At 35.7% G+C, this 25,976-nt stretch overlaps 2 protein-coding genes and 1 pseudogene across 2 annotated transcripts; 2 read left to right on the plus strand and 1 right to left on the minus strand.

Moving 5' to 3' along the window:
* Nucleotides 1-6,418: 6,418 nt before the first annotated feature.
* Nucleotides 6,419-7,972, plus strand: LOC122024817 (anthranilate O-methyltransferase 2-like). The gene is made up of 4 exons (XM_042583531.1): nucleotides 6,419-6,519; nucleotides 6,612-7,004; nucleotides 7,074-7,346; nucleotides 7,434-7,972. The coding sequence occupies exons 1-4, from the start codon at nucleotides 6,439-6,441 to the stop codon at nucleotides 7,800-7,802; spliced, it is 1,116 nt and encodes a 371-aa protein (XP_042439465.1). The 5' UTR covers nucleotides 6,419-6,438; the 3' UTR covers nucleotides 7,803-7,972.
* Nucleotides 7,973-9,565: 1,593 nt separating this feature from the next.
* Nucleotides 9,566-13,761, minus strand: LOC122024611. Its single transcript, XM_042583266.1, has 7 exons — nucleotides 13,415-13,761; nucleotides 11,699-11,756; nucleotides 11,401-11,481; nucleotides 11,210-11,245; nucleotides 10,813-11,052; nucleotides 10,578-10,716; nucleotides 9,566-10,271 (listed from the first exon to the last, which is right to left on the minus strand). The coding sequence occupies exons 1-7, from the start codon at nucleotides 13,597-13,599 to the stop codon at nucleotides 9,781-9,783; spliced, it is 1,230 nt and encodes a 409-aa protein (XP_042439200.1). The 5' UTR covers nucleotides 13,600-13,761; the 3' UTR covers nucleotides 9,566-9,780.
* A 3,929-nt stretch (nucleotides 13,762-17,690) lies between these two features.
* LOC122023851 lies at nucleotides 17,691-25,421 on the plus strand (annotated as a pseudogene).
* Nucleotides 25,422-25,976: the final 555 nt, after the last annotated feature.

Consider the following 25,976-nt stretch of genomic DNA (forward strand, 5'->3'; position numbering starts at 1 on the left):
TTTCAAAATTTTAAACTTAAATTAATTTTAATTTTAAACTTAAAATCAATTTCAAAATTTTAATTTTAAAACTTAAATTAATTTCAATTTTAAAACTTAAATTAATTTCAAATTTTAATTTTAAATTAATCTCAAAATTTAATTTTAAACTTAAATTAATTTTAATTTTAAAACTTAAAATCAATTTCAAAATTTTAATTTTAAAACTTAAATTAATTTCAAAATTTTAATTCTAAAACTTAAATTAATTTCAAAATTTTAAAAACTTAAATTAATTTCTAAATTTTAATTTTAAAACTTAAATCAATTTCAAAATTTTAATCTTAAAACTTAAATCAATTTCAAAATTTTAATCTAAATTAATCTCAAAATTTTCAAAAACCAGGGGCGGGCGCCCCTGGTATTCTCGTCGGGGGCGCCCGGAAGGGATTCCAGGCGCCCCGCCCCATCAACCCCGGGCGCCCGGAAGGGATCCGGGCGCCCGGAGTCCCCTATAAATAAGGGGCAGCAGGCGCCCCCAACCTCTGCCCCACTCATTCTCACTTTTACCAAGGTTCACTTTGAACCTCAGTGCGAAAGTACTCTAAATCAAAATTTTCTTGCGGTGAAGACGCTGTTGCGATTCAACCGAGGTCGTCAAATCTATATTTTTTTTTCGATGGCTCCTCGGTAAAACATTCTTCCCCTCTCTAAAAATTTTTTTTGTCTTCTAAATTTTGTCTTAATATTCTTTATATACAGTAGGAAACGAACAAATACTGGTGCTGGACCCTCCAATGCTAGTACAGACCCTAGGTTTCCCACAGACGAATTTAGGATTAAATTTGAGTCCACCATTTATAAGGCCATTAGGACTACCTGCATAGATAGAGCGTTCTTCCTTAGGTCATGTCCCTCTGCTTTAGAGGTTATAGGCCACTATAATTTAAGGAACCTTGTCGAATGTACCAGTCCAATAAACATAAGCCTATGTGCCGAATTTTGCAATAACCTAGTAAAAGTAGACGATTTCACCTATACCACTAGGGCAGTAGGCACTGATATCGTATTTTCCCCTACGACTATCCGAGAGTTTTTAGAGTTGCGTCCATCTACTTGCTCCTTTTTGTGCTATCCTCCGAGGGATCTACCGTTCGACGATCCCTACTCACATATTACTCTCGATACGATGTATTCGTATTTTTTGAGGGAGAGAGAGATCCCACTGTGACACAGTTTAGGTCAGTAGAACTTAGAGTCCAGGACTACGCTCTTTATAGGGTTGTAGTTCTTTGCATTTTACCACTGACTACTCGGGACATCGTTGTAATGCGCCCATTCCATTCATTCTTACTTTATGCCCTGATTCATAGGTTAGAAATTGACATTAGCCTACATATCTTCTCCACCATCATTTACTCAGCCGGATTCGTGACTGACAGTCGAGTCCATATGCCATTTGGTCACATTCTGACAGCCTATATGTCCTCGTTGCACATTGATGTCACTAGAGGAGATGTTGCCCATATGACCGAGTTCGATGTTATATCCTCTCGGAACTTTTCCCTAGTCGGCATCCAGGTAGATAGAGATGACGGGACTATGACTTGGCGGAGGGGGGCACAGCACCATCCCGATCCAGACACACAGATGGACGAGTTCATGCTCGCACTATTTCCGGAGGAAGCCGCACCGGCTCCACCACCACCCCCAGCTCGAGCACCACGACACGCTCCCCGCACCCTAGCCGACCGTATGACCGGACTAGAGAGAGCCATGGCGAGTCTCCAACAGGAGAACTCCGATTTTCATCGGGACATACGGCGAGAGGTTGCCGAGTTACGAGCTGCCGGGGACACCCGCCACACTGAGCTGATGGCACTTCTTCGATCCTTGGGATCTGGACCACCCCCTTCATCATCTCAGTAGCTTTAGTGATGACCTACTTCTGTAGCTACACTATTTGTAAAATATTTTGGACTTATCTAGTGGCATTTCAAACTTACATTGAATATGTTCTATCTTAATAGACTAGGATCTTTCAAAAATACTTTCAAAAATGATTTTATCAACTTATAGGCTAAATGTGATTGTTTTCAAACCTTCCATTTTTAGACTTTCAATAACAGTTTTGGCCTTAGACTAGTTTTGAATCCTTAGAAAGCATGTACCCATAGGTTTAGTTCTTGAGCATCTCACCAACATCTTAGGTTTACCTTGCTTGTGTTTGATAAACATAGAAAGGGGTGAGATGCATAGGCCAACTGTCTGGACTTAAGATGCTTATTTCAGTGCATCAGCATAAGTCTGGACGTTAAATACAATTCAGATATTAATCAGATTAAAGTTCATCAGTCAAGTCAAACACTGACTGATCATAATTAACTTAATCTGACTAACCAAGTGAAAGCTACTATCTTCTGATAGTTAGTTAGTACCTAATTGGTTAGACAGCTGGTAAGCGTTAAGTATCAAATTCAGGGGGAGAAATAAAACTACTTTAGTTTTTCAAATTGAATTTTAAACTTAATCTCGAAAATCAAAATTTAAAAACAACTTGTTTAAAATTGTGAAATTTTTTAATTCACAAACTTTTTATCCTTGTTACCTAGTCTTTGAAAACTGAACTTTTCAAGTATTTTAAATCATGGTTTTGAATCTAGTACGTTTAAACTTTAAAAATTTGATTTCGGAAAACAAATTTTATCAAAACATTCTAAAAAGTAAAGATTTTTTTTAACCTTACTTTGAAAATGTTCCTGAATCTAGTTCTTAAAATTTGATTTTACTTAGTTTTGACAATTTGATTTGAAAGTTAAATTTTACAAAAATTATTTTACAAACTAAGCTTCTCAAAAACATTTTCCTTGATTTTGAAATTTGAATCTTTTACAAACTTAGTGTTGAAAAATAAATTTGTTTTGAAAAATAGATTTTTCAGATTTAGTTTTGAAATTTTGGTTTTGAAAACTTATGTTTGAAAAGCGTTTCAAAGTTGAAACTTGTTTTGAAAATTTAATCTTGAAATTTAGACCTTATACACTTATGTTTGAAAATTAAACTTAAAAGTTTTCAAATCTTTATACTCCCCCCAGTCAACTTGATCTTTTCTTGGATTTAAAAAGTGTACTTTTGTCCTTGAATCCTGAACCAAACTCAGTTATTTTTCAAGATTAAGTGTTATTGTTTTAAGTAACTCTACGCTATGATTGTTTACCCTTGTTTTTTTTTATGAATGCCAAAGGGGGAGAAGGGTTAGGTGGTTAAGTTAGCTAAACCAATCTGAAAACACAAACTAACTTTAAAACCACACAAATGCATGTTGTTTCGTACATATGCTTTCACTAACCTAACCAGGTTGTCATTCCATCAAAAAGGGGGAGATTGTTGGTGCGGGTAGCACTAACGGTCTAACCCAGGTTTTGATGAATGACAAATAGGTTAAGTTAGTTGTGTTGTTGTCTGACACTTTGATCGAGTGTGCAGGAGAAGTCCAGACAGGTCGACGGGCTGACCGGACGTCTGGCACGAGTCGATGGGCTGACCGGATAGCCGGCGAGAAGTCCAAGCGGGTCGACGGGCTGACCGGACGCTTGGCGAGAAGTCCAGCTAGGTCGACGGGCTGACCGGATAGCTGGCGAGAAGTCCAAGCGGGTCGACGGGCTGACCGGACGCTTGGCAAGAAGTCCAGACGGGTCGACGGGCTGACCGGACGTCTGGCAGGTAAGTAAGGTAAGTCACTGAAGGGGAGTGACTGCGAGGACGCGTTCCCGGGAAGGGAACATTAGGCGTCGATTCGGCTTAGATCCATTTCGGATATCTAAGTCGAGATTGTGACTAGATTCCGGTCTCGGAAAGACGGAATCTAAGTCATACTCTTGATGCTAATTTTTATCACTTAGCGTATCTGTAAAAATGTGCTAACAAACTGTGCTGCAGGGTTTATTTGCCTCGGACTAACACTGTTTTGCAGGTAGGGAACAGTGAGGGTCCGGGCGCCCGAAATGGCTCCGGGCGCCCGGAAGTCCGGGCGCCTGGAAGGGATCCAGGCGCCCGGACGCAAATTTTATCCCCAGGACGACGTTGACACTTGGAGCATGCTGGTTGGGAGTGTTACGTCACATTCCAGGCACCCGGAGCAGCATATAAAAGAAGCCCCAGGCAGGAGCTTCAATATATCAGTCTTCTGAGAACTCTGAGTCCAATCACTCTGCTGCTCTGCGCTCCAACGACGTTCACAAAGCTCCGACGACTCACTCCGGCTCTCTTTTTAATTCATTGTTTGTCGGTTAGCTTTGTTTTCTTTCTTTTCATTAGCAATATTTGTACGTAAATTGTAATTATCCGAATTGCTAGTGAATTGCCCAACGAAAGTACTCAAGGAGTACGAGCCTTCGAGTAGGAGTCGTCACAGGCTCCGAACGAAGTAAAAATCAACAGTGTTCATCTCTTTACTTCTTTACTTTTCCGCTGCGTTTTAACTCGAGATTTTCGAATCGATATTCACCCCCCCTCTATCGAATTCAACGGTCTTACACCTATTAGTTGATTAATATGGTCTTCAATCATTGAACGACCTCAAAATTTCTTGAAATCTATCTGATTTTATCAATTATTCAAATAGTAATCAACTAATGTAAATCATCATTCGACTGATTTAATCAGTCGAATCTGACTTCCTTTGTTCAATTTTGATCCGTATTGGTCGACTAATGTGAACTATCATCGAATCAAGCGAATTTGACTCACTTTTATTCAATTTCTGAAGTTAATGGTTGAATGAAATTAACCATTAATCAATTAATGTCATCAGTTGAGTCGAACAATCAAATTAAATTTGCTTCTATTCGGTTCTAAGTCATCAGTCGACTGATATCCATGATCAGTTAATTGATATTGAGTAAAAAATATAATAGATATCTAAACAAGCTACATTTCGTACTGACAATCATCTTGTTCTGATATCAGTGAAAAGTTATAGTCGTTATAAGTTTGCTCTATTGGGACTTTCTGTTTGCCTTGCATCTGATCGACCTTGATCTGCCGGGACTTCATTATTATTTGGCATTTAGTCAACCTTGACCTACGTATCATATCAACCATGATCCACTTAGACTTTTCTCTTGCCAGCTATCTATTGGACTTTCGATCATCAAGTGTCCTATCAACTATAATCCACTTGGACTTTCTGTCTCTGCCAACTTTATATTGGACTTTCAATCGATAAACGTCCAGTCAATCATGATCCACTTGGACTTTTCTTTTACCAACTATCTATTGGACTTTCGATCACTAAGTGTCCGGTCAACCGTGACTCATTTGGACTTTTTATCTCGTATCAACTCCATGTTAGACTTCTGACTACTAAATATCTGGTCGACCATGATCCAGTTGAACTTTTTATATTTTGTCGAGTATCCAATCAATCTTGATATATTTGACTTTTCTCTCAATTAAGTTAATATATCGATCAATTGTTATACTTAATTTTTTACTCAAATAATTTAATATATTGATGAACTATCAAATAACCTTGACCAAATATAACATATTGGTCAAATTTTAAAATCTCAATTGAGCTTAATCAATTTAGTCAAACCTCCACAAGTGGATTGCACCCATAAAAGTGGATTGCACCCATAAAAGTTACTTTAACGTTAGAATAAGAATATTTTTAAAAAGAAAAATAAGATAAAAATAAATATTATTTTAATATTTTTTAGACTTAGTATTTTTGACGAAAATGATAATAAAATACGCCCATTTAATTTACTCAAATAAAACTATTTAATTTATTTCTTTTTATAATATGGAGCCGCTATTTAAAATTTAAATCACTTTGGTGACCTATCACATTTAAAAACAAATAAATGTTTTTCTATCGATTCTAATTATTAGATACTAAATTTAATACGTGGAACACTTGCCATTTATTTTAAAAAAAAAACAAATGCACTTAATTAGTATATTAACTAAATAAATGTATTTAAATTATGATTAATATTTTTTTAGATAAATGAAAACAATTATTATAATTAAATGACTGCACCGACATTACAGTTAATTAAATAATAAAAACATGGGGTAATAAAAAAGTAATTCACTTGTCCTAACACGTCAATCCGTCCCAAGTGCCGAATTTCATTACCCCATATTTTAACCATCGTAATGTCCTGAAATGACTAAATAAATAAAAACATGGCATATGTTATAATTAAACAATGATTAAGATTGACGCTTGTCTTGTTGTCTAGATTCAATAACCATTGATGTTCTCTTTAATCGATCATGTTTAAAGAATGTGCAAAGTTGCTTTCCATCATTATTATTACTTTTGCACAATGTGAAACTATAGTGTAAAGAAAAAAGGTCAAGCCTTTAATCCTTAATTATATAACCACCCTCTTCATGCTCCCTAAACCCTCAAAATCATCCCATCCCACAGCCATAGAGGGAGAGATGAGTTTGAAGGTAGAGCAAGCTCTTCACATGGTCGGAGGCACCGGAGAAACTAGCTACGCCACCAATTCGAGAATACAAGTTGATCAACACAACCCTCTAACCTTGTATATTTCCTTCTTCTAATGTCCTTGTAGATAGATTTAGACTGTTATATATTATTTGTTGCTCAGGAAAAGGCGATCCATCAAACCAAGTCTATGTTAGCTACTGCAGTGGAAGAAACGTACAAGGTTTTGCACCCTGATCAGATGGTTGTTGTCGACCTCGGCTGCTCTTCTGGCCCAAACACATTACTCGTGCTCTCTCATGTTCTTAGTGTGGCAGCCAAACTCCCTACCACGATGGAGTTGCAATTCTTCTTAAATGACCTCCCGGGGAATGACTTTAACAGTCTCTTTCTATCCTTGGAGGGATTCAAGAAGAGGTTGGAGAGGGAGATTAAAGGGAATTTACTAGTACCGTATTATGTAGCTGGAGTGGCAGGATCATTCTATGGAAGGCTTTTTCCTCGTGCGAGTGTTCATTTGTTTCACTCTTCCTTCTGTCTAATGTGGCTCTCCCAGGTATTTAATTAGTGCATGTAGCTCTTAATTTTTTTAATATTACTTATTGTATATGAAATTATTGATTAGGTTCCCGAAGGACTAAAGACGGAAAACGGTGGTCCACTAAACAAAGGAAATATTTATTGGACAGAGACAAGTTTGGTCGAAGTAGAGAAAGCATATCGGGAGCAATTTCAAAAAGATTTTTCAATATTTCTTAGGTCACGTCACACGGAATTGAATGTTGGCGGGAGGATGGTGTTGGTATTTCTCGGACGAAGAAACAGAACCCCAGGGAATGGTGACTTAATCCATATTTATGGACTGCTAAGAGAAGCTCTCAACTCGATGGTCCTAGAGGTACGTACATACTTATTAACATGTATAAAAATGTCAGGTAGATTGTGTTAAACTTGTATTATTTTTTTCATGTGTCTATCAATTTAGGGGATTATTCCAGAAGAAAAGGTTGATACTTTTAATTTGCCGAGTTATGGGGCTTCTTTCGAAGATGTGGAGTCGGTGATTCGTAACGAAGGGTTGTTTGATTTGGATCGAGCAGAGATCTTGGAGTCTAGTTGGGACCCATTTGATGACTCCAAAGATGATCTTTATACTATATCAAATCATACCGGAAGTGGAAAAAATGTGGCGAATTACATTCGTGCAGTAGTTGAACCGTTAATTGTGCATCAGTTCGGAGCTGTCATACTTGACGATCTATTTGAGCGATACGCAGATCGTGTTTCAAAGCACTTGCTCAAAGAGAAGGCCAATTACACCATTCTAGTCTTCGCCTTGAAGAAAAAAGTTTAAAAAGTGAACCAGAGAAATTAAGGGAATAATATTTTTAGATCCTAATGAGAATTTATATGCATAAATATAAATATAAATGGTGGTTGCTCCTATATATAAATAAAATAATAATTATTATATACATGAGCATTCTAAACAACTAATTAGTATGTTATAATGAATTTTTTTATTATTATTGTCAATGGAAATCAATTTAGGAATTAATTTTCAATTGTTTTTTCAAAAAATATAGATGATGTTAAAGGTGAAAACCCAACTATACTACTTTAATTTTAAATTGAATTAAATGTTTCAAATTAAAATATTTAATTATTATTTTCTATCCATTCTTAAACCATATTTATATAACTTAAGTCTTATGGAAAAGCAAGGAGCCAGGAACTCCTGAACCATTTTTGATGGCCCAGAGGATGAACCACTCATATTTAAGGTCGGATCGTGGTCGCGAACCGATCACAATTGGTTGTAATCCGTTCTTGTGTTCACTGTACCCACCAGGTTATAGTTTGATTCGGAGCGGGCGACCGGAAGAGACCCTCGCTCGACGCCCAGCAACCTAGCCACTTATCCACCATCAGTGTCCTCTGGGATATCTCCCTATGTACTAGTCACTATTCCAAAGACGAGTAACCATCCGTGATTTATCTCCTCCGTGTTGGCACTTAGACGGATTGACGGAGACGCTGGGGGCGAACGTATTCGTCTTTGACACCGTAGAGTGCCCTCTCGTCACCAGCTTGTCACCGCCTTCGGCTTATTCCCTCTCCACCTACTCGGATTCATGGCTGCCTCTGCTATTACCTCCAGAAGTAGCCCTTCGCGCCATGAACAGTTGAGGATTTGAGGTAGAATTTGATCGAAAGAGATGGAAATTGACAGGAAAACTCTGATTTGTAAGCCAACAATTCCCTCTGCGGTTGCTAGCTAGATAAGCATCGTAGTACCATTTGATGTGACCCCGAACGGAGTTAGTCGGCCGGAGAAGGTACCTCCCCAAATGGTAGAACAAGGCGGCTCCCGGGAACATCAGGATGAGCTCCTTCTCATAAACAGAGTGATACGGCGGATATAGGGGACCATTCCCCCACATAGAATATAAACAGTCTGAGTCTCCTGCTAATGTGGAGGTCAAAACCCATAAAGATCAAGGTCCGTGAGGCCATCTGAGGGAGTCCCGATTGAATCTCCAAGTTGTTTGGCTATGCTCCCTTAAGACTCCCGATCGGATCCCATTGCATCAGGTCTCCGGCGACGAAGCTTCAGGCCTCTGGCAACATCCTCGCACTACGCTCAATTGGATCCCATTGTATCAGGCCTCAATCGGATCCCATTGCATCAGGTCTCCAGCGATGAAACTTCAGGCCTCAGGCAACATCCTCGCGCTACGCTCAATTGGATCCCATTGTGTCAGGCCTCCGGCAACGTTCTTGCACGTTCCAGTGATCCTCCCTCCTTCCTCCCGTTGCTTCCTCTTCCTCTCTTCTACACACAAGTACCCAGCCAGAGAATGAAAACACAGCTCTGTACGCCGCTCCTTTTCCTCTTTTTCCTCTCTTCTACACACAAGTACCCAGCCAGAGAATGAAAACACAGCTCTGTACGCCGCTCGCCGGCAACCCACTCTCTCCCCGGCCGCCGCCAGGCCTCATCAGAATCCACGGCTGCAGTCCGCTGGGCGCCTGTGCCACATACCCAAACGCGGAGTGCCCACTCGTGACCAGCTCATCACAGAAGCTCAACAGGTGAAATCTAACAGGAGAGACTACCTCATAAACTTCTCTTTATGTACATAATTTCAGCATTTCCTTATTACAATTACACTGGCATACATTTTATTTTGAAGGAGAAAAACACAAAGGGAAAAAAATCTTGCATAATCTAAGTGGCATGAACCCTTTCTCGATCGTGAATCTCAGCAGTCACCTTGTATTTACACATCAAAGTGTATGTACATACGATATCGTTGCAACGAAAACTTTCACAATCTCGAGCGTCTAATGTATCGCATGGGATTCATGGGACCACGGTTAAGGTGCCCAGAGCCGAAGCACTGCTTCTTCCCTTTGGAGGAGATGCTTGGCTTTATATCCCAGCCCTCGACGTTCTTAGGAACGCATGAATCAAACAGAATTTGGCTCAGAACTCCTTGTGGATTGATGCTGGGCTGAGTGAATGAGTTACCGGTTTGATCGTTGCTTGAAGAGCTTCCGTTCTTGGTTTCGAAGTTGTCGTTTGGGCTGGGTAAGGTGAAGTGATCATTGGGTTCGACGATGACTTTTCTTAGGCATTCGGTTGAGGTAAGTGCCGCTTCGCGTAGGCTGCAAATGGACTCTAGGATGCTGTTGCAGGCACTTCCAAGATCTGCAGCTGCTCCGTTATTGATACATCTTTGGGAAAATGTTGCGGCCGCCTTGTCCAGCAACTCGACGACATTACAGAGGTATTCATTTCGATGATGCTTGTAATGTCCTACGCAGTCGAATGTGCAATTACAAAGCAATTCAAAAATTTATCAAAAGCAACAAAAGTGAAGCGCAATGACAAATCAATCGAGGATTTCAATTCTAACTTTCAAATTCAATTCCTTATCAAGTTTCCCCAAGTCCTTAAACATACTCAATTGATTCTCGGTATATGTCAGAAAATTTAATGAATGTTTGCTCACTTAGCTTATCTTTGTCAAACTATTTGCCTCGATGTGTAGGGATAGTTGCAAAATCATGTTTTGTCAATCAAGTTGAGATGAAAATTTTAGAAAATGAGCTGAAAACTTACCTATGTGAGGGGAATTGCTCCATTTAACAAGCTTGACATCACCGCCAAGCTCCTTCAGCCGTTGACCGAAGTTGACAATGGTTTGGTACGATGCGAGTTCATCATCTTCCGAGCAAAATATGAGAAAAGCACCCATACTCTGCAGGCATATCAAAATCGAGGAAACAATATATTATTAGGTACTTATTCCGGATGCATTAAGCAATAACCAAAACCTAAGTATTCAAATCATCACCGCTGATGAGTATAAGGTCTTCCAATACTCAACACGCTGTGCTTCAAGTCTACTTGCGAAAATATTACCAAGACCAGACGTCATGGCTCTTGCCGCCCATGAGGTTATTCTTGTCAGTCTAAACAATCGCTGAGCACTCGGATGATGGATGAATCGAGCAACCGATTCATTGGTGAAGTCTACTGGACCGGAATCATGTATTTGACCACAGACACAGTCTCTAATAAGCCGATATTCATCCTTAAAGACAGCAAAATAGAGTTAGAGAGCTATTGTCATAACACAATACTTTTCTCATGAAAGAATTAATATGTTGAATAATTCTCATGAAAGAATTGGAAACAAAAATTTTCTTTTATGTAGTAGATTGATTTTTTATAGAAAAATATAATCATACCGGTATATGTCCTCCTTGCCACTTTCCATCAAGAACCTAGCATAAGAAAACTAAATTTGAGCATAAAATAATTCTACAATGCCATTAGGTAATTAGTAGAGAACCTAAACTATAATTGGAGAAGAGTTATCCAGTTCATCCAGTTCAAAGGAGAATATGTATGCATTTTGGGAGAGCATGACTGCACGAACCTGAAGAATTCTATCCATGCAGCCTTTTGATCCCAAAGAAAAGCAAACGAACACAATAGGTAACTGCTTGATCTTTATCACCTGTTAATTCGACATGCAATATATAAATGGTTGTCGGAAAATAGAATGCAAAAATTGAACACAAAGTATAAAAAGAAAGTCATGACAGAAGCATTATTGAAGCTCAATCGTGGACATATGGAGCTGGGAAGGTACATGACTTTAACTGAAGGAAAGCAACTGTCATATGGACCATAACTTCACAATATATATACTGCCTTTTATTAGTAATACTAACTTTCACAAGTTCGTCGAGCACACCATGGGCTAGTGAAGTGACCTTGTCAGGGTAATACCTACAAAAGAATCGCAAATTAGAAACTCAAACTATCTGAAATCTTGAACATCTTAATGAGAAGATATGTTGGACAAGGCAATGAACCAGTGTCAAATTCATAGGAACTACATAATCCAGGGTTGTAATATCATAAATTTTATAGGAGATCATTCTTGCATCTTGAAAAATAATATCAGCATGCTCTGTACAATAATATTTTATGAATTTTTAACAAAGATGACAAACACTCAGTAGACACCCTTAGAGAAGATTGCAATACTTAGAGAAGAGAGGAAAACCGAAAACAATGTACAAGCATGCAAAGCAAATGTTTTTACATCGGACACTCACAGGGCCCATAAAGGTTGGAGTTAAGATGAAGATTTTTTTCATACTAAATAATTTATGCTTCATAGTAATCTGTGGAATTTTTTTTTACAACACGACACTATTTACATGTTGTTTTGCTGGATCTTGTCAATGTTAATAGCAAAATCAGGTGAACTTTGGTACATTGTAAATGCACAGAAACTGTTAAGAGAAGAAAATAAAAACTAAAATTTGAGAATAAAGAGGAGAAATAGATGTCTAACAGAACAATGCATGAAACAAAAGGAAGATGTAGGACACTACAACTGAGATAAACATGAAAGAGATGCCATGTTCGAGTAGCACGGATGACAAGAAATAACGTACTTAGAGAGAAGAACACACTGGTCTTCTTAAAAGAGGAAAAGGAGAAACAAAGATGAGGGAGTTACTTGTAATTAAACCTGTTTGATGAATTATTGATGTAAACAAATTGTAATTATTTATTCTTGTTCACTACCAATGTGACATCTGACATGGAAGAGCAGCACATAACAGAACATGATCCTAAATATGAAACCATGATATGATGATTGTTATAAGAAGAGAAAACTAGTGCCTAGCAAAAGAATCTAAGTAGAAAATACCAACAAGATTAATCCAAACTCATATCTATGTCTCATGCACTCCTCACCCAATAAGCTAATGCAATTCAAATGCAATTGACAACAATTTATTTGAAGGATGTAAGAGAAGGGAAATTTAATTAAGAACAAAGAGGATTGATCGAGTTTTAACAAACTCCTCGAGTAACTGTCAAACTTTCCACTAATGATGTAGAGTGATACAATTGAACATCATACAAACAGAAAAAAAAAAAGACTACAGTTATATTTAAATTCTTAAAAGCAAAACAAGTGATTGGTAAACACAACTTGATGAATTCAAAGCTCAAACAGTGGACCACGGCTATAATTTATTTCACATTCACTAACAAAATTAAGATACAAAAAGAAACAGAATCTCTGAATAAGATTTGGAAAGAACCAGCATCTTCTTCTATTTTATAAGATACTGTAATATTCCTAGTCCTGTTCAGTAAACTCCACCAATAAACATGGCAATTTTGTGTCAAGAATATTTGAGCGACTGTTGAAGGATAATAACAGTTGGCTCTTGACCGAAAATGGAGAATAAGCAACCTTATTTGTTCAGAAATGAAGGGGAGATGATAAAGATCGAAACTTGACAGATCCAGTTTAATACGTTCAAAATTTTCAACCAAAAACTAGATTTTTTTTCATAAAAATCAACTGAAAGGCACTACATCCAAGTAATCGAGCAAAAAACGGAGGAAGCAGCGCTTACAGCGTAAGGAAGTCGACGTGGCAAACGAGGGGACTCCACCCTAGAGACCAGTACAGATCGAGGAAAGGCTTCAGATCGCTCTCCTGGCTTGAGAGCCAAGAGAAGAGCACGGCGATTCCCTTCGCTTCCCTCCTCCCTTCTCCCTCCGACCTCCCCCAGTAGAACCGCCCTCCCTCGCCCCACATCCGGCCAAATTCCGCGGCCTAAAACCTAGATTTCCTGATTCCTCCAACCTCCTCGAGGATTTGAAGAACCCCTAATTATGCAGTGGTTCGAATCCGACGAAATCAGAAGGAAACGAGGGGGAAAAACAAAGGAGTAAAATCGAGCGCTCCTCCCCTCTTTCGTCCACGGAAAGCCTTAAATTATTTGGATAGGATCGACGCACGAGCCACCGTGGCACGAACAGTTTGTTCACAGCGACTCCTAGTCAAATACCCGTTACCTTACAGTCCTCGTGACTCGAGACACGGGAGCCCCACACTTGGGCTCCACCGGAGTTAATTCGATCCAACGCTTACGTATGTGCGCGACTGAGCACAGTAAAGTTTTTTAAAAATTTTGTTTAGGTATCAGAGATTGAATTATAGTATTATGAAAAAAAATAAAAAAAATTCAAATTAATTTTTTTTAAAGATATGCTGTCATCAAATCTAAGGTGGTGTTTAATTTTCTCTTAAAAATCAAATGAGAATGTGGTATTATAAAATGAGAATGGATATGAATTTGATATCATTTTTAAAAATAATATTTAGTTGGTTATCGGAATAAATCTAATTTTTTTTTTATTCTTAGAGGAAAATAAGAAAAAAAATTATATGGGAATGAAAGTTGAATGTGAGAGAAAAATATGATAAGAGAAAAAATGTTATGAGAAAGAAAATGTGTTGGAAAAAAATGAAGAGAGAGAAAATATGATGAGAGAAAATGAGGAGAGAGTGCATGATAAGAGAGAATGCGAAGAGAAAAAGTATAATGAGAGAGAACGAGTGATAGAAAAAAAATGAATAGAGAGAAAGTATGATAAGAAAAAGAGAAATGATATTCATCTAGAATTTTCATCTAGAAAATTCATCTAGATAGACACATAAATGATGGGCCCACAAAAAGTGAAATGGTGGGTCCCATCATTTATGTGTCTATCTAGATGAAAATTCTAGATGAGTATCACAGCTCTAAGAAAAAATAATAGATTGAGGAGAGAGAAAATATGATTAGAGAGAAAGTGAGCTGAGAGGGAAAGAGTGATGAGAAAATGAAAAGAGAAAGTGTTATGAGAAAAAAATGAGATATTGAAGAGATGAAGAGTATGCTAAGAGAGAAAGTGTGATTAGAGATAATGAGAAGAGAGAGTGTGATGGGAGAGAATGAAGAAAGAGAAAGTGTGATGAGAGAAAATGAGAAGAGAGAAAGTGTGATGAGAGAAAAATGAGAAGAGAATGGTAAAAAAAATTGGGGAGAGAGAAAGTACGATGAAAAAACGAGGAGAATGTGTAGTGATAGAGAAAGTATGATGGAAAAGAATGAAGAGATAGAAAATGAGGAGAGAGTGTGTGCGATGAGAGAGAATATAGAGAGAAAATGATAGAGAATGTGTGATGAGAGAGAAAGTGTGATGATGGAATAGGAGAAAGAAAATATAATGAGAGAAAACAAGGAGAGAGAGTATGAAATGAAAGAAAAAATTGAATAAATATACTAAGAGTATTTTTGTCCAAAACTCAATTCACATTCTTATTCCATCAAAAACCAAGAGAAGAGGTGTGTTTCATCCATATCCAAATTTTTAAGTTTGATTAAAAATCTTAATTTTATTTCTATTAACCAAATATAAGATTTGAGAATGAATTCATTTCCTAATTCTCAAAACCCTAAATCAAATGCCACCTAAATAGATCTATTTATAATGTTTTTTCAATTTAAAATTTTTTATATACTTACTAATTCTAAATTTTATTACACAATCAGAAATTTTATTAAAAAAAAAATCATTAAAACATACTGTGCACACTGTATACCACGCTTACGGGCACCCTCCGGTCCCCACCGCTATCCCCAACCAACACGAAGGTGCACGGGCTCGTGTAGCTGAAAATAACAGCTACTATTCCGGTGATTTGGAAAATCTTAGCCGCGTTGACACATAAGATGGTCGTTAGTTTTACTCGTAGTTTGAGTACCCGCTTCTATACCTGTCTGCTATTGGAAGTGTAACTGGAGATCGGAAAATTATCATTTTCGCCATAATTTTTGACTTTTTTTATTAAATACCCTCTATAGTTTTAAAATTATTAAAATAACTCTATTATCAAAATAGTTTTGGCATATTTACTTTTCCAATGATAAAAGTGAAATTTTAAAAGATATTTTCTCAACTTTGAAATGTCAATAGAGTGTTTTATAGAAAATATAAAAACTCCGACGGTAAAATTAAAAACAAAACTCTCCGAACTAAATCAGTCCACCTGCTCGCGATCCGCACATGACCGACTCAGTCAAATCTCAACTTTAGCACCGAGTTAACCGAGTTCGAATCGATTTCTTTAATATTCGAGCCGCTCTAAGACTATTTAATACTGACTTGTCGAACTTTATCGAATCAGATTAATTTAATATTTTAATATTTAAATTAATTAGTATTTTAAAAATAAATAATAAATTAAGTTGGTATTTATAGTCGGAGGTTTGAACCCCCACAATCTGATTTCATTTTAATTTGATTTTTTGAGCCGTGCTCAAACTCATCCGAGCTCAAATTAAGTCTGTTTAATTTTCTCAAGCTCGTGTTGAGGAGACCCTCTCCTAAGGGCGTAGTTAGAATTTAAATTTATCTGAGGTTGATCATCAAAATATAATAAATTAATTGATTCAAAAATATAAATAAAAAATCATTATTAATTTTTCAAAATTATAGAACAATAGTATCTAATATTCAATACATTTAAAATTAAAACATAAAATAAAAAATATTATTAAAATTACGCTCTTTGATTTTTCTTATAATCAAATTCATTAACTATTATATCATTATCAAATTTTTCAACTAACTCCCGTACAACAAACTTATTAAATAAAATTAATCAAAATAATTAATAAATCTGTTAATAAATTTAATCAATTTATTAAAAATTAAAAATAACAGTTGACTCATACAGATAATATCAAAAGGAAATATACCTACGTATCGTATGTTATTCGAGGAAGGGATGTCATGCTTATACTCGTCGAACACATGTATAAGACATGAATATAAAATATCATGTGAATGATAATGTAAAGATCTTCAAAAAAAATTGAGAGATTATGTCGCCGAGAAAGGAACTCTATTGCTTGAAGGAAATCTATTTTAAAAATAAATAAATCTACTTGAACCTAGTGACGGAAAAAGATGATTAAAATTAAAATCTTTCGCACCTACGACTTTGTGGATAATAGGAAAAACAAGGAGGTGCGGGAATGACGGTACTTGTGACTCTGTAGATAAAAGGAAAAATAAAAGGTAGCGTGCGTGGAGTTTATAAAATTTTAATTTAATTAAAATTCCTAATAAATTGACAATGTATTTTGAAATTTTAATTAAATAAAATCAAAATTTTTGATTTAATGGAAAGTGTTTGCGGGAAAAAAGAAATAAGGAAATAATTAAGAAAAAATAGAAATGATTTATTTTATTTTATTTTTCTAAAGTTGATGAGTTGGAGCCCACATTCGCTCCAATGTGACTCCGCCCATGCTCTCCTCGAATTTAGCTCGATTCATGCGAACTACCCAATTGTTACCTTATTGATTTGCTAGTGGGACAAGGGAATTTATTGGCTGTGGCATTAATTGCAATTTTAATAGTCCCACTGATGAATATATATAAATATATAAATTGTTTTAATAAATTTTTAATTTAATTATATATAAAATATCTCGTTTTCTAATTTTTTTACATTTGTTATACTAAGATAAATATTCCTTATAATTTATGTGCATCCGCTAAAATGACTACTAATTAATTACAATTTTAATTATTTTTTTAATAATAGATAAATAATAATAATTGTTTAGAATAAAATTTTTAAATAAAACCATATAATAATTCACTGACTGAAAATACAAACTAATAACAAATTATTTAATATTTCCCCTTTAATAATTATTTTGAGTAATTTATTTATAAGATAATAATAGGCGACCAAGTGAGCGTTTTTTTGCAAAATAAATAATTTGTTGTATAAAAATGATTTTTTCTAAAAAAAGGGTTTTTTTTATTAAATTATGTTTTGACAAATCTGTGAGATAAACCCTCGAAATGAGCCGTACCCTTTGTGAATCGTGATCGGAGAAGGAAGAAATGCCGGCGCGCACATCTCCAATTCAACTCTGTCGTCTCTCCTCCTTCTTTGTAGATCGTTTCGCTTGCTCTTCCACACCTCTTCTCCGCCGCAACGGAGGTCAGTACCCCTCCTTTATTCCCTGATTTTTTTTTTTCACGCGATTTCTTTCTCCGATCGATGGGACCATTTTGTTCGCTTGCAAATCGTTATGACACTTATTTGTGAGGTTTATGTGTTTTTGAAAGAAGAAAGTTTGGTTCTTTATCTATTACTGTGTCAATGTTTGATACTATGTCTCTGGTGAATACATTCCATTTTGTTTTATCTTTGTGACTAATATTTTTAAATATAATTTACAGGGATAAGGACACCAATCCAAAATTCTCTAAGACTCTGTACAACTCAGCTTATATTCTATTCAATAAAAGGTATTGTATTGGTCCTCTTTACCTTTGATACTAAAGTTCCTTGATTTTCTCCTTCTCAGTGTGTGTTTTCTGTTGCAAGGCAAATAGAAAATCGATGTCTAAGACTCAATAGCTTCAAGTCACTGCTGTTGTGTTATCATCTGTCTCATCCCACCAAAATAAATACAAGTCTCAGTTTCTTTGTGACAACTAGCAGATACTTTTTGTTTTTCTGTTCTTGTCTTTCAATAGATTCACTTCTTCTTGCAAGCTTATCTTTTCTCCAAAGGTTGTGGTCGGATAGACTGATGACATTTTCATTGTGCAGTATCTCTTGTTACATATATCCATAGTTATCTTAGAAAAGAAGCAGTAACTATTGATTGCTTTAATTTTTAGTTCACTCAATATATGTACATACTTGTATTTAAATATTCAAGTTTATTTTGTTAACTTGTTTGTTTGGCTTCTGAACTTTTAAATTTACGTTTTAAAGCACTGTACTTGTTATGCCAACAGTTTAAGTAATTACAGATGACACATTAACTAAAAAAGTTCTGTGTGAAGTTAAACACTGCCAAGAAGATATTATAGATAACTGCATCTCGAGTTGGACTATTACTGAGCTGGAAGCATATTAAATCAAGGTGCAATCCAAGTTGAGACGCTTAAGTTCCATTTTGAATTTATATTTAGGTTAAGGTGCAGTTATTTGTTGATTTTAGCCAAGAGCATTGCACTTTGATGAGTGCATTCTCGTGTTTGAGTTCTACTCTGTAGATATATTAACTGATTCTATGTAGTGTGTATATGGAGATATTCCCCCCAAAAAAATTGTATGAATGAAAGGTTAAAAAGCACTCACAATGGACAATTTGCTTCATATGTTGTTTGATTAATTCAAGAAAAAAAATTATCCATTGTACTTAGTTGCCTGAAAATTCTGCAGCTATTATTTCATTGTCTGAAATTATTGGATTTTTTCACAATGTTTATTATGGTTAGCAGGAGTGAAGATGACATGGTAAACAATAAACACAAACGTCTGCAACCTGGAAAAGTTTCTCCACGTTTTGATGTTCCAGATCACATAATGAAGCCTCCATATGTAAACTCCCGTCACTTTCCTCAAATTGCTAGTGGACCAGAGATTCACGATATAAAGGGAATGGAATTCATCTGGGCATCTTGAAGGCTTGCAGCAGAAGTATTGGAATATTCTGGAACACTTGTTCAGGTGAAGTTGACAACTGTTTTGTAAGTTATCAAATTTCTAGTTAATATATTCAGCCTACATAAATAGAACATACCGCCACCCTTATTAATCTATTGAAATGAAGTCTGGTACAGGCTGAGTTGTTCCCAATGACTTGAACCAAGGAAAGGTTAGGTTCCTTTGTAATATTCCTATCAAACTTGTAGTTAAAATATCCTACCTTGATACTAGACCATACTGTCATTTTTATGAATCAGTTCAAATGATGCTTAATACGAACTAAGTTATTTCCATTAATTTTCAACTAAGGGAAGGTTTGGTTCTTTTCTAATTTTGCAATCATTTGACAACCACAGTCTTACAACTATATGCAGTTAACTAATGGATCTGTTTGTTGCCTTTATATTTTTATATACTTGAGTATTGCTTCATAAGACTTTATTGCATCATGGTAAGGCAGCTTAAAGATAAAATACTCCAAACAACTAGACTAATTGTTATCAAAACCTTTAATTTAATGCTGAATAGTATATCTATCACATTCATATTTTGTTGTTTATATTCAACCTAATTTATGAGCAAGATTGCACCAGAAGTTTGAGACAAACATTATTGCTTCTTTCACATTTGGTTTTACATTTTGTTGATCAAGAGTCAATACAAAGAAAACTTGTTAAAATATTTCATACATTTTATTTTTTTCATAAATTTGATGCAATTATTTTAATAAAATTATATTAGGAATAACTGTTGCATGTCCTTGAATGGCATAGATGCTGCTAGTGTTCTAATATGTGGGTGAGGAGGTGGTAGCTTATTTAGTTCAATGCGTAAACATTATATTGAAATAGGTGGTTGCCTCTTTTTGGATGAGTAAAGTTTTTTCCTTTTTGGTAAGCTTTAGCAATTATATTATTTCAAAATGTCTTATTTGCATGAATGAGACTTGACCATATTTCTTTGGTCCTTTGGAACTGAACCACCTTATCTTGTATAAGTAACTTTGGGAATGACTGTCACTTTAAACTTTCGTGACCCTTTAGAAGACTGAGATGCACTTCTATTATCAGCCAGGCACAACGAGTGATGATATTGACAAGGAAGTGCACCAGATGATCATTGAAAATGGAGCATATCCTTCACCTCTGGGTTATAGTGGTTTTCCAAAGAGTGTTTGCACATCAGTAAATGAATGTATCTGCCATGGGATACCAGACTCCCGTCCACTTGAGGTGCTCCAATTTAATGTTATCTTTAACTTGTTACCTCAGTTTTTTTTATAACTACCTTCTAATTTGGATTTCAGGATGGGGATATTATCAATATTGATGTTACAGTATTTTTGAATGTAAGTTTTTGAACAACGTAGGCTTTCTATGTTACCAGATAGTTTGTTGGCATGTTGGTGTCTCATTTCACAAGATATAATAGTGTCTCATTTTTATAAAACCAAAAATAGTTTAGTTTATGTTAAGCTATCATCATCATAGTTTAGTTCAAAAAAAAAGTCTGCTCGGTTCCATGATTTATTGACACTTCAACATTTTTTAGTTATTGTTGATTGAACATAGATGTTTCTTTAATAAATGGCAAAGATCTGATCTTGTAGGTGATAGTTACTTAGTGTACCCCACTTTTATTATCACGAATTTCATTTTCTGCACATACACAAACAAATAGGCTAACTTTATATATATATATATATATATATATATATATATAAAATCTTGTTGGCAAGTTGGTAATTTTCATGTTTTCTTGTTCAAAGATAAGTCTTCAGTTCATCTTACAGAGGCTTAATATGCCGTCTAGGGCCATCATGGCTATACTTCTGCTACATTCTTTTGTGGGAATGTTGACGAGGATGCAAGCTCGTTGAGGTAAATTACAAGAATCATTTTTTGTTCATCAATTGGTGGAAGAGTCGCAATCATGAAAAACAAAATCATGTTCAGCTTGGATTTCAGCACATCGTTCAATCTCATTTTATGCTTGTTTATCTTGTTTTTAATTTTTCTATGCTCCTGCAAGATTCCTGTTATGGTATAATTCCTGTTTTTATTAGCTAAATTCATTTACTGTGATTCTTGCTGCAAATTTAAATTTTTTAGTTGGCAGAGTACTAGTAGTACTTAATGATGGCCTTTCAGGTAACAAGAGAATGCCTTCTCAAAACAATATCAATATGTGCACCTAGAGTGGAGTTTAATCGAATTGGAAAAACAATACAGTATGTACTTGATATTTGATGGTATCTTTAACTTCAGTTTTGGCATATCGATTTTGGGCTTATTGTTGCACACATCCTGTTTAAAAATGGAGAGCAAGAGAAAATATAATTCTGTAGTACCTCGTCAAGAGTCCATATATGTTTGATAGAACCTAGGTAAATGTCATAATCAAGTTCAAATGTGAACATTTGAAACATCCATCGGAACTAACAGTGGTAATGGAAGAGCTAGATTTCTGGTAAAAAGTTGTGATATACGCAGATTCAAACACAAAATTTCCAACTTTGATAAGTGGCTGATCATTTAACCCAAAACCCCAAGCTGTATCAGGGAGGGAACTAATCTTCAACAGATTTTGCGTTGAATTATTGGAAACTGTTCTTAAGTTGAATTTAATTTTTTTTTCTGCTTGTCTTTTCAAGTACTAATCAGTATATGGGGTTGGCTATTAAATTATATTTTAGCAGAGTGATCATGCAAATAAGTTTCGATATGGTGTAGTTCAGCATTTTTTTGGTCATGGCATTGGACGTGTATTTCATGCTAATCCTGCTATTCTTCACTATAGTAAGTCTTTAAATTAGTAAAGGCTCACATAAAATTTCTCATTTGACCCATAATTTATTACAGTGCATATTGAGTTTCAAGATTCTTACAAAATAATCAGGTTGTCTTCTAATTGTATATGCACATAGAAGTAATTCACCTATAATTTAAAGTTTCTTCATATTCTGTCACTTGATTTATTTGTAACTAGTTGCAACCATTATTCTTGACTATAGCTTGCAACTAGTTTTTTCTTCAAATTCATATTTGTGTACATGTTGTAAGTCCTTGCATATCGGCTATAATTTGAGATGCCGTGATTTTGTAATTACTAAAGTATAATGGTTACTACTATTGTTGATATCTCTTTGATCATTAGGACTTTTTATACTTTTATATTTGAAAGGATCACAATCTCTAATACATTTTTTCTTAGTAGCATGTGCCTCTTTTACTGGATAGCTTTTGACAACTGAAAGGATATTAATATTCTTATCAGGAAATCGTGAATGGGGACGTATGCAACTGGGTCAAACATTTACGAGAGGTACTTTCTACTATTAATCTTCGAATGCCAATCAATATATAGTGATAATAATTGGTATCTTGTTGCATTTGGTAACTTCATGCAGTAGATTTTTATTCTTTCTTGGACATAAAACTCTACTTAGAAAATGACGTGCAAGTAGAGCAGGTGATTTAGTTTGGTGAAAGCTATAAATGATCTAGTCAGACATATACTTTCTGTATTTGAAGTCATATGGTTCAATACGAAAAATTGTATATTATGAATTAGCTTTGCGAATTGGATAATTTCCCTGTTAACCTATGTTTACGTGTGTAATAATTGTGGCAAAAAGGCGAATACGCTCGCCCCCAGCGCCCCCGCCAACCCGTCCCAGGGCCAACACGGAGGAGGTGAATCACGGGCGGCTACTAGCCTTGGAATACTGACTAGCACATAAGAGAGGTATTTACCTCGGCTTTGCCGAGATTCAAACCCCATATCTCATTGTGGCAACACCTCATGCGCTAGCCACTAGACCCATCCGAGGGGACTGTTTATGTGTGTAATAATGCAGCTTAAGCAGGTAGCGTAGATGATAACACTATCGAGTAAAATGTTTAATGATAGTAGATTGTCAACCGTAGCTATTCCTCTTATATCTCATTTATCAACTTTTGCAGAACCTATGCTGACAATTGGGAGCACAAAACCTATGATTTGGGATGATAAATGAATGGCAGTGACTGAAGATGGAAGCTTATCGGCACAGTTTGAACATACCATACTGACTACTGAAAATGGAGCTGAAATTCTAACCAGGGTACGAAGTACTGAACCTTGAAGGATATCAATTTTGAATTTAATTGCATGGAAAACTAGAACAATCGACCCAACAAAACTGAAACTTACACGATTGATTCATGATCCAAGTAACATCATGATTCTTCCTCTCCTCTCCATCCTACCTTTCCACCAAGTAAATCCAGCCCTGGGAAAGGAAGGAATGGGGATAACAATGCATAAACGCACATAAGTGATCCATGATTCATGTAAAATTTTGTGAATTTTTCTCTTTCCTGCTCATCTTTCCATCCTACAAAACTTAGCCATTATTCCTTTCTCACTGCACAGCATCTCAACTGTAGTTCAATCGGCTGGTCTTGTGATTCTATTGTTGTAGTATATCTAACAGATCTTTATTCTTGGAACACTCATGCAACCAGTCGTTGCTCAATAAAATTTTGTGTCACTTTATTTCTGAACTCTATTTAAAATGGGCCATGTTGTGTCATCGTTTTCTAGGCATGACGTGCATATCATACCAACCACGAGACATTGACTAGAATCTAGCATCGAAAACCTGCCCAAGTTAGTCGACCATGAACCTTGAGCCAAATCAAAGTAACATCCATCCAAATTGATTCTTGGAAGTCAGATTCTGTGAAACTAAAGGCAAAGTTCTTCCCTAGCTAGGAAACCTATTCTATCAATGGAGGGTGGAGGTTGTCTTCTCAATCTCCACCACAACATGGCATTCAATAGCTTCATTCTTTTGTCAATATTCAAATGAATCACCAACCCTAGCATTCTTTTTCGTTTCTTTGCTCCAGAATATAAAATTGTTTGATCTTTTTGTGTACCAACAATATTCCTTAGAGAGATTCTTTAGATTCCTTGGTATAAATCAGCCCTTCCATTGCTTTTTCCAAATCATGGATTCATTAAATTAGAGAAAAGCATCAATGGTCAACTTCTGTTAGCTTTTTTTTTTTTAAAAATGTAGACAAAATCATATTTTTCTGTCCAACTAATTATTCTTTTTCACACTGAATTTAGAAATGTGATTAGTAAAAGGCTATTTCATATATAGAATTTACTAAATTAATATCATGATGGTTATCTTCAAGTCAATAATAGCGTATTTATTTAAGCTTCATCATTAGTAATCTTTCGGATAACTCTTAGATCATTCGACAATCTACCATGTGAGCCTAGGGTGTCACAATTAGAGTTGTAATGAATGATGACTCAAAAGTGAAAAGTTGATATTTTAAAATTCCCACTTTCTAGTTACATGAGGCTTTTGCTTTTCTCAAAGTGTTTTCGATTGGTCAACTAGCGAATTAACTAAGAACTCAGGTAGAATTAATCACCATGAAGTCTTATGAAAATTTACTTTTGGATTCTCAAACTCGCACTTTACATCGTTATAAATAGCCTTGCAGAGGTGCAATGGAGGAGTTCAATCTCAAGGACAGTAATCTCTTGCGATTGCAAGAATGAAGGCAGTGAAAGGAATTACCGTCCTTATCATCGCATTGATCTTCACGAGTGAATCATTCTTCTCAAGCGAGGCGAGGCATTTGGCAATGAGGAAGTACAAGCTGACAACATCCAAGCAATACAAGAGGATCTTGACCAGAGAGGCAACACTGAAGGAGATCAAAACAGAGGTAGTTAATCATCCAAAGATCATCTCCACTGCAGGAGACGCTCGACCGTCGGCACCCGGTCATAGCCCCGGAGTAGGCCACAAACCTATACACTGAATGCTAAAGTGTCGATTGCATGTGTGATAGTGTAAGTATCATGTGTAAACTCAATGTTATGTAAATTTGCTCCATATTGTTCCCTCTGTGTAATTGCCAATTATGATTGAATTCAAGAATAAAGGTTATGTTCTTACGTTCATGTTCAAATGTTGTCTGTTACAAGACAAGTTAAATACTATATATCGAGTTTGTAATATCCTAATAAGAAGCTTGTTTTATAGAGTTTATCTTGTATGGTGTGTTTACTCACGATTAGAAGAAAGATGAATTATCCTTCAGAAAAAGATCCATGATAGAAATGAGGAAGACCGTTGTGAGGAGGTTGTAAGTTCACAATGGCTTTGATTATGAATTCGCGAGGACTCGGCCATGAGCTTGTGAGGAGGTTTAAATTTTGCATAAAGTAAAGAAGAAATGTATTTCAACTCTTGTATAATCAAACCATCTTCTTTCCCAAAAAGAATTCACTAATTCTTGTCCTCCATAGGTAGTTAAACTCAGAATTTGAATCTCAAATGACATGAATATTTTGGAGGTCGACTTTGAGCATGCATAAATTGTGCTCTAAATTTATCTACTAGACGAATTAGAATTAGTTGAGCGAAGTTCAAACACATGAGTTATCAAAGAAAAAAGAATACACTAACTTTTTTTAGATTAACTCATCAAAGAAATTCTCTAACTTGAGCATTTAAAAATAGTAGAACCACAAAAGTCACCCAACATATTCAACAAAAAAGGGAGAATAAAGAACATCACCTCAAATATAGTATTTGAAGT

Source organism: Zingiber officinale, chromosome 9B, assembly GCF_018446385.1.
Source record: "Zingiber officinale cultivar Zhangliang chromosome 9B, Zo_v1.1, whole genome shotgun sequence".
Classification (NCBI taxonomy): domain Eukaryota; kingdom Viridiplantae; phylum Streptophyta; class Magnoliopsida; order Zingiberales; family Zingiberaceae; genus Zingiber; species Zingiber officinale.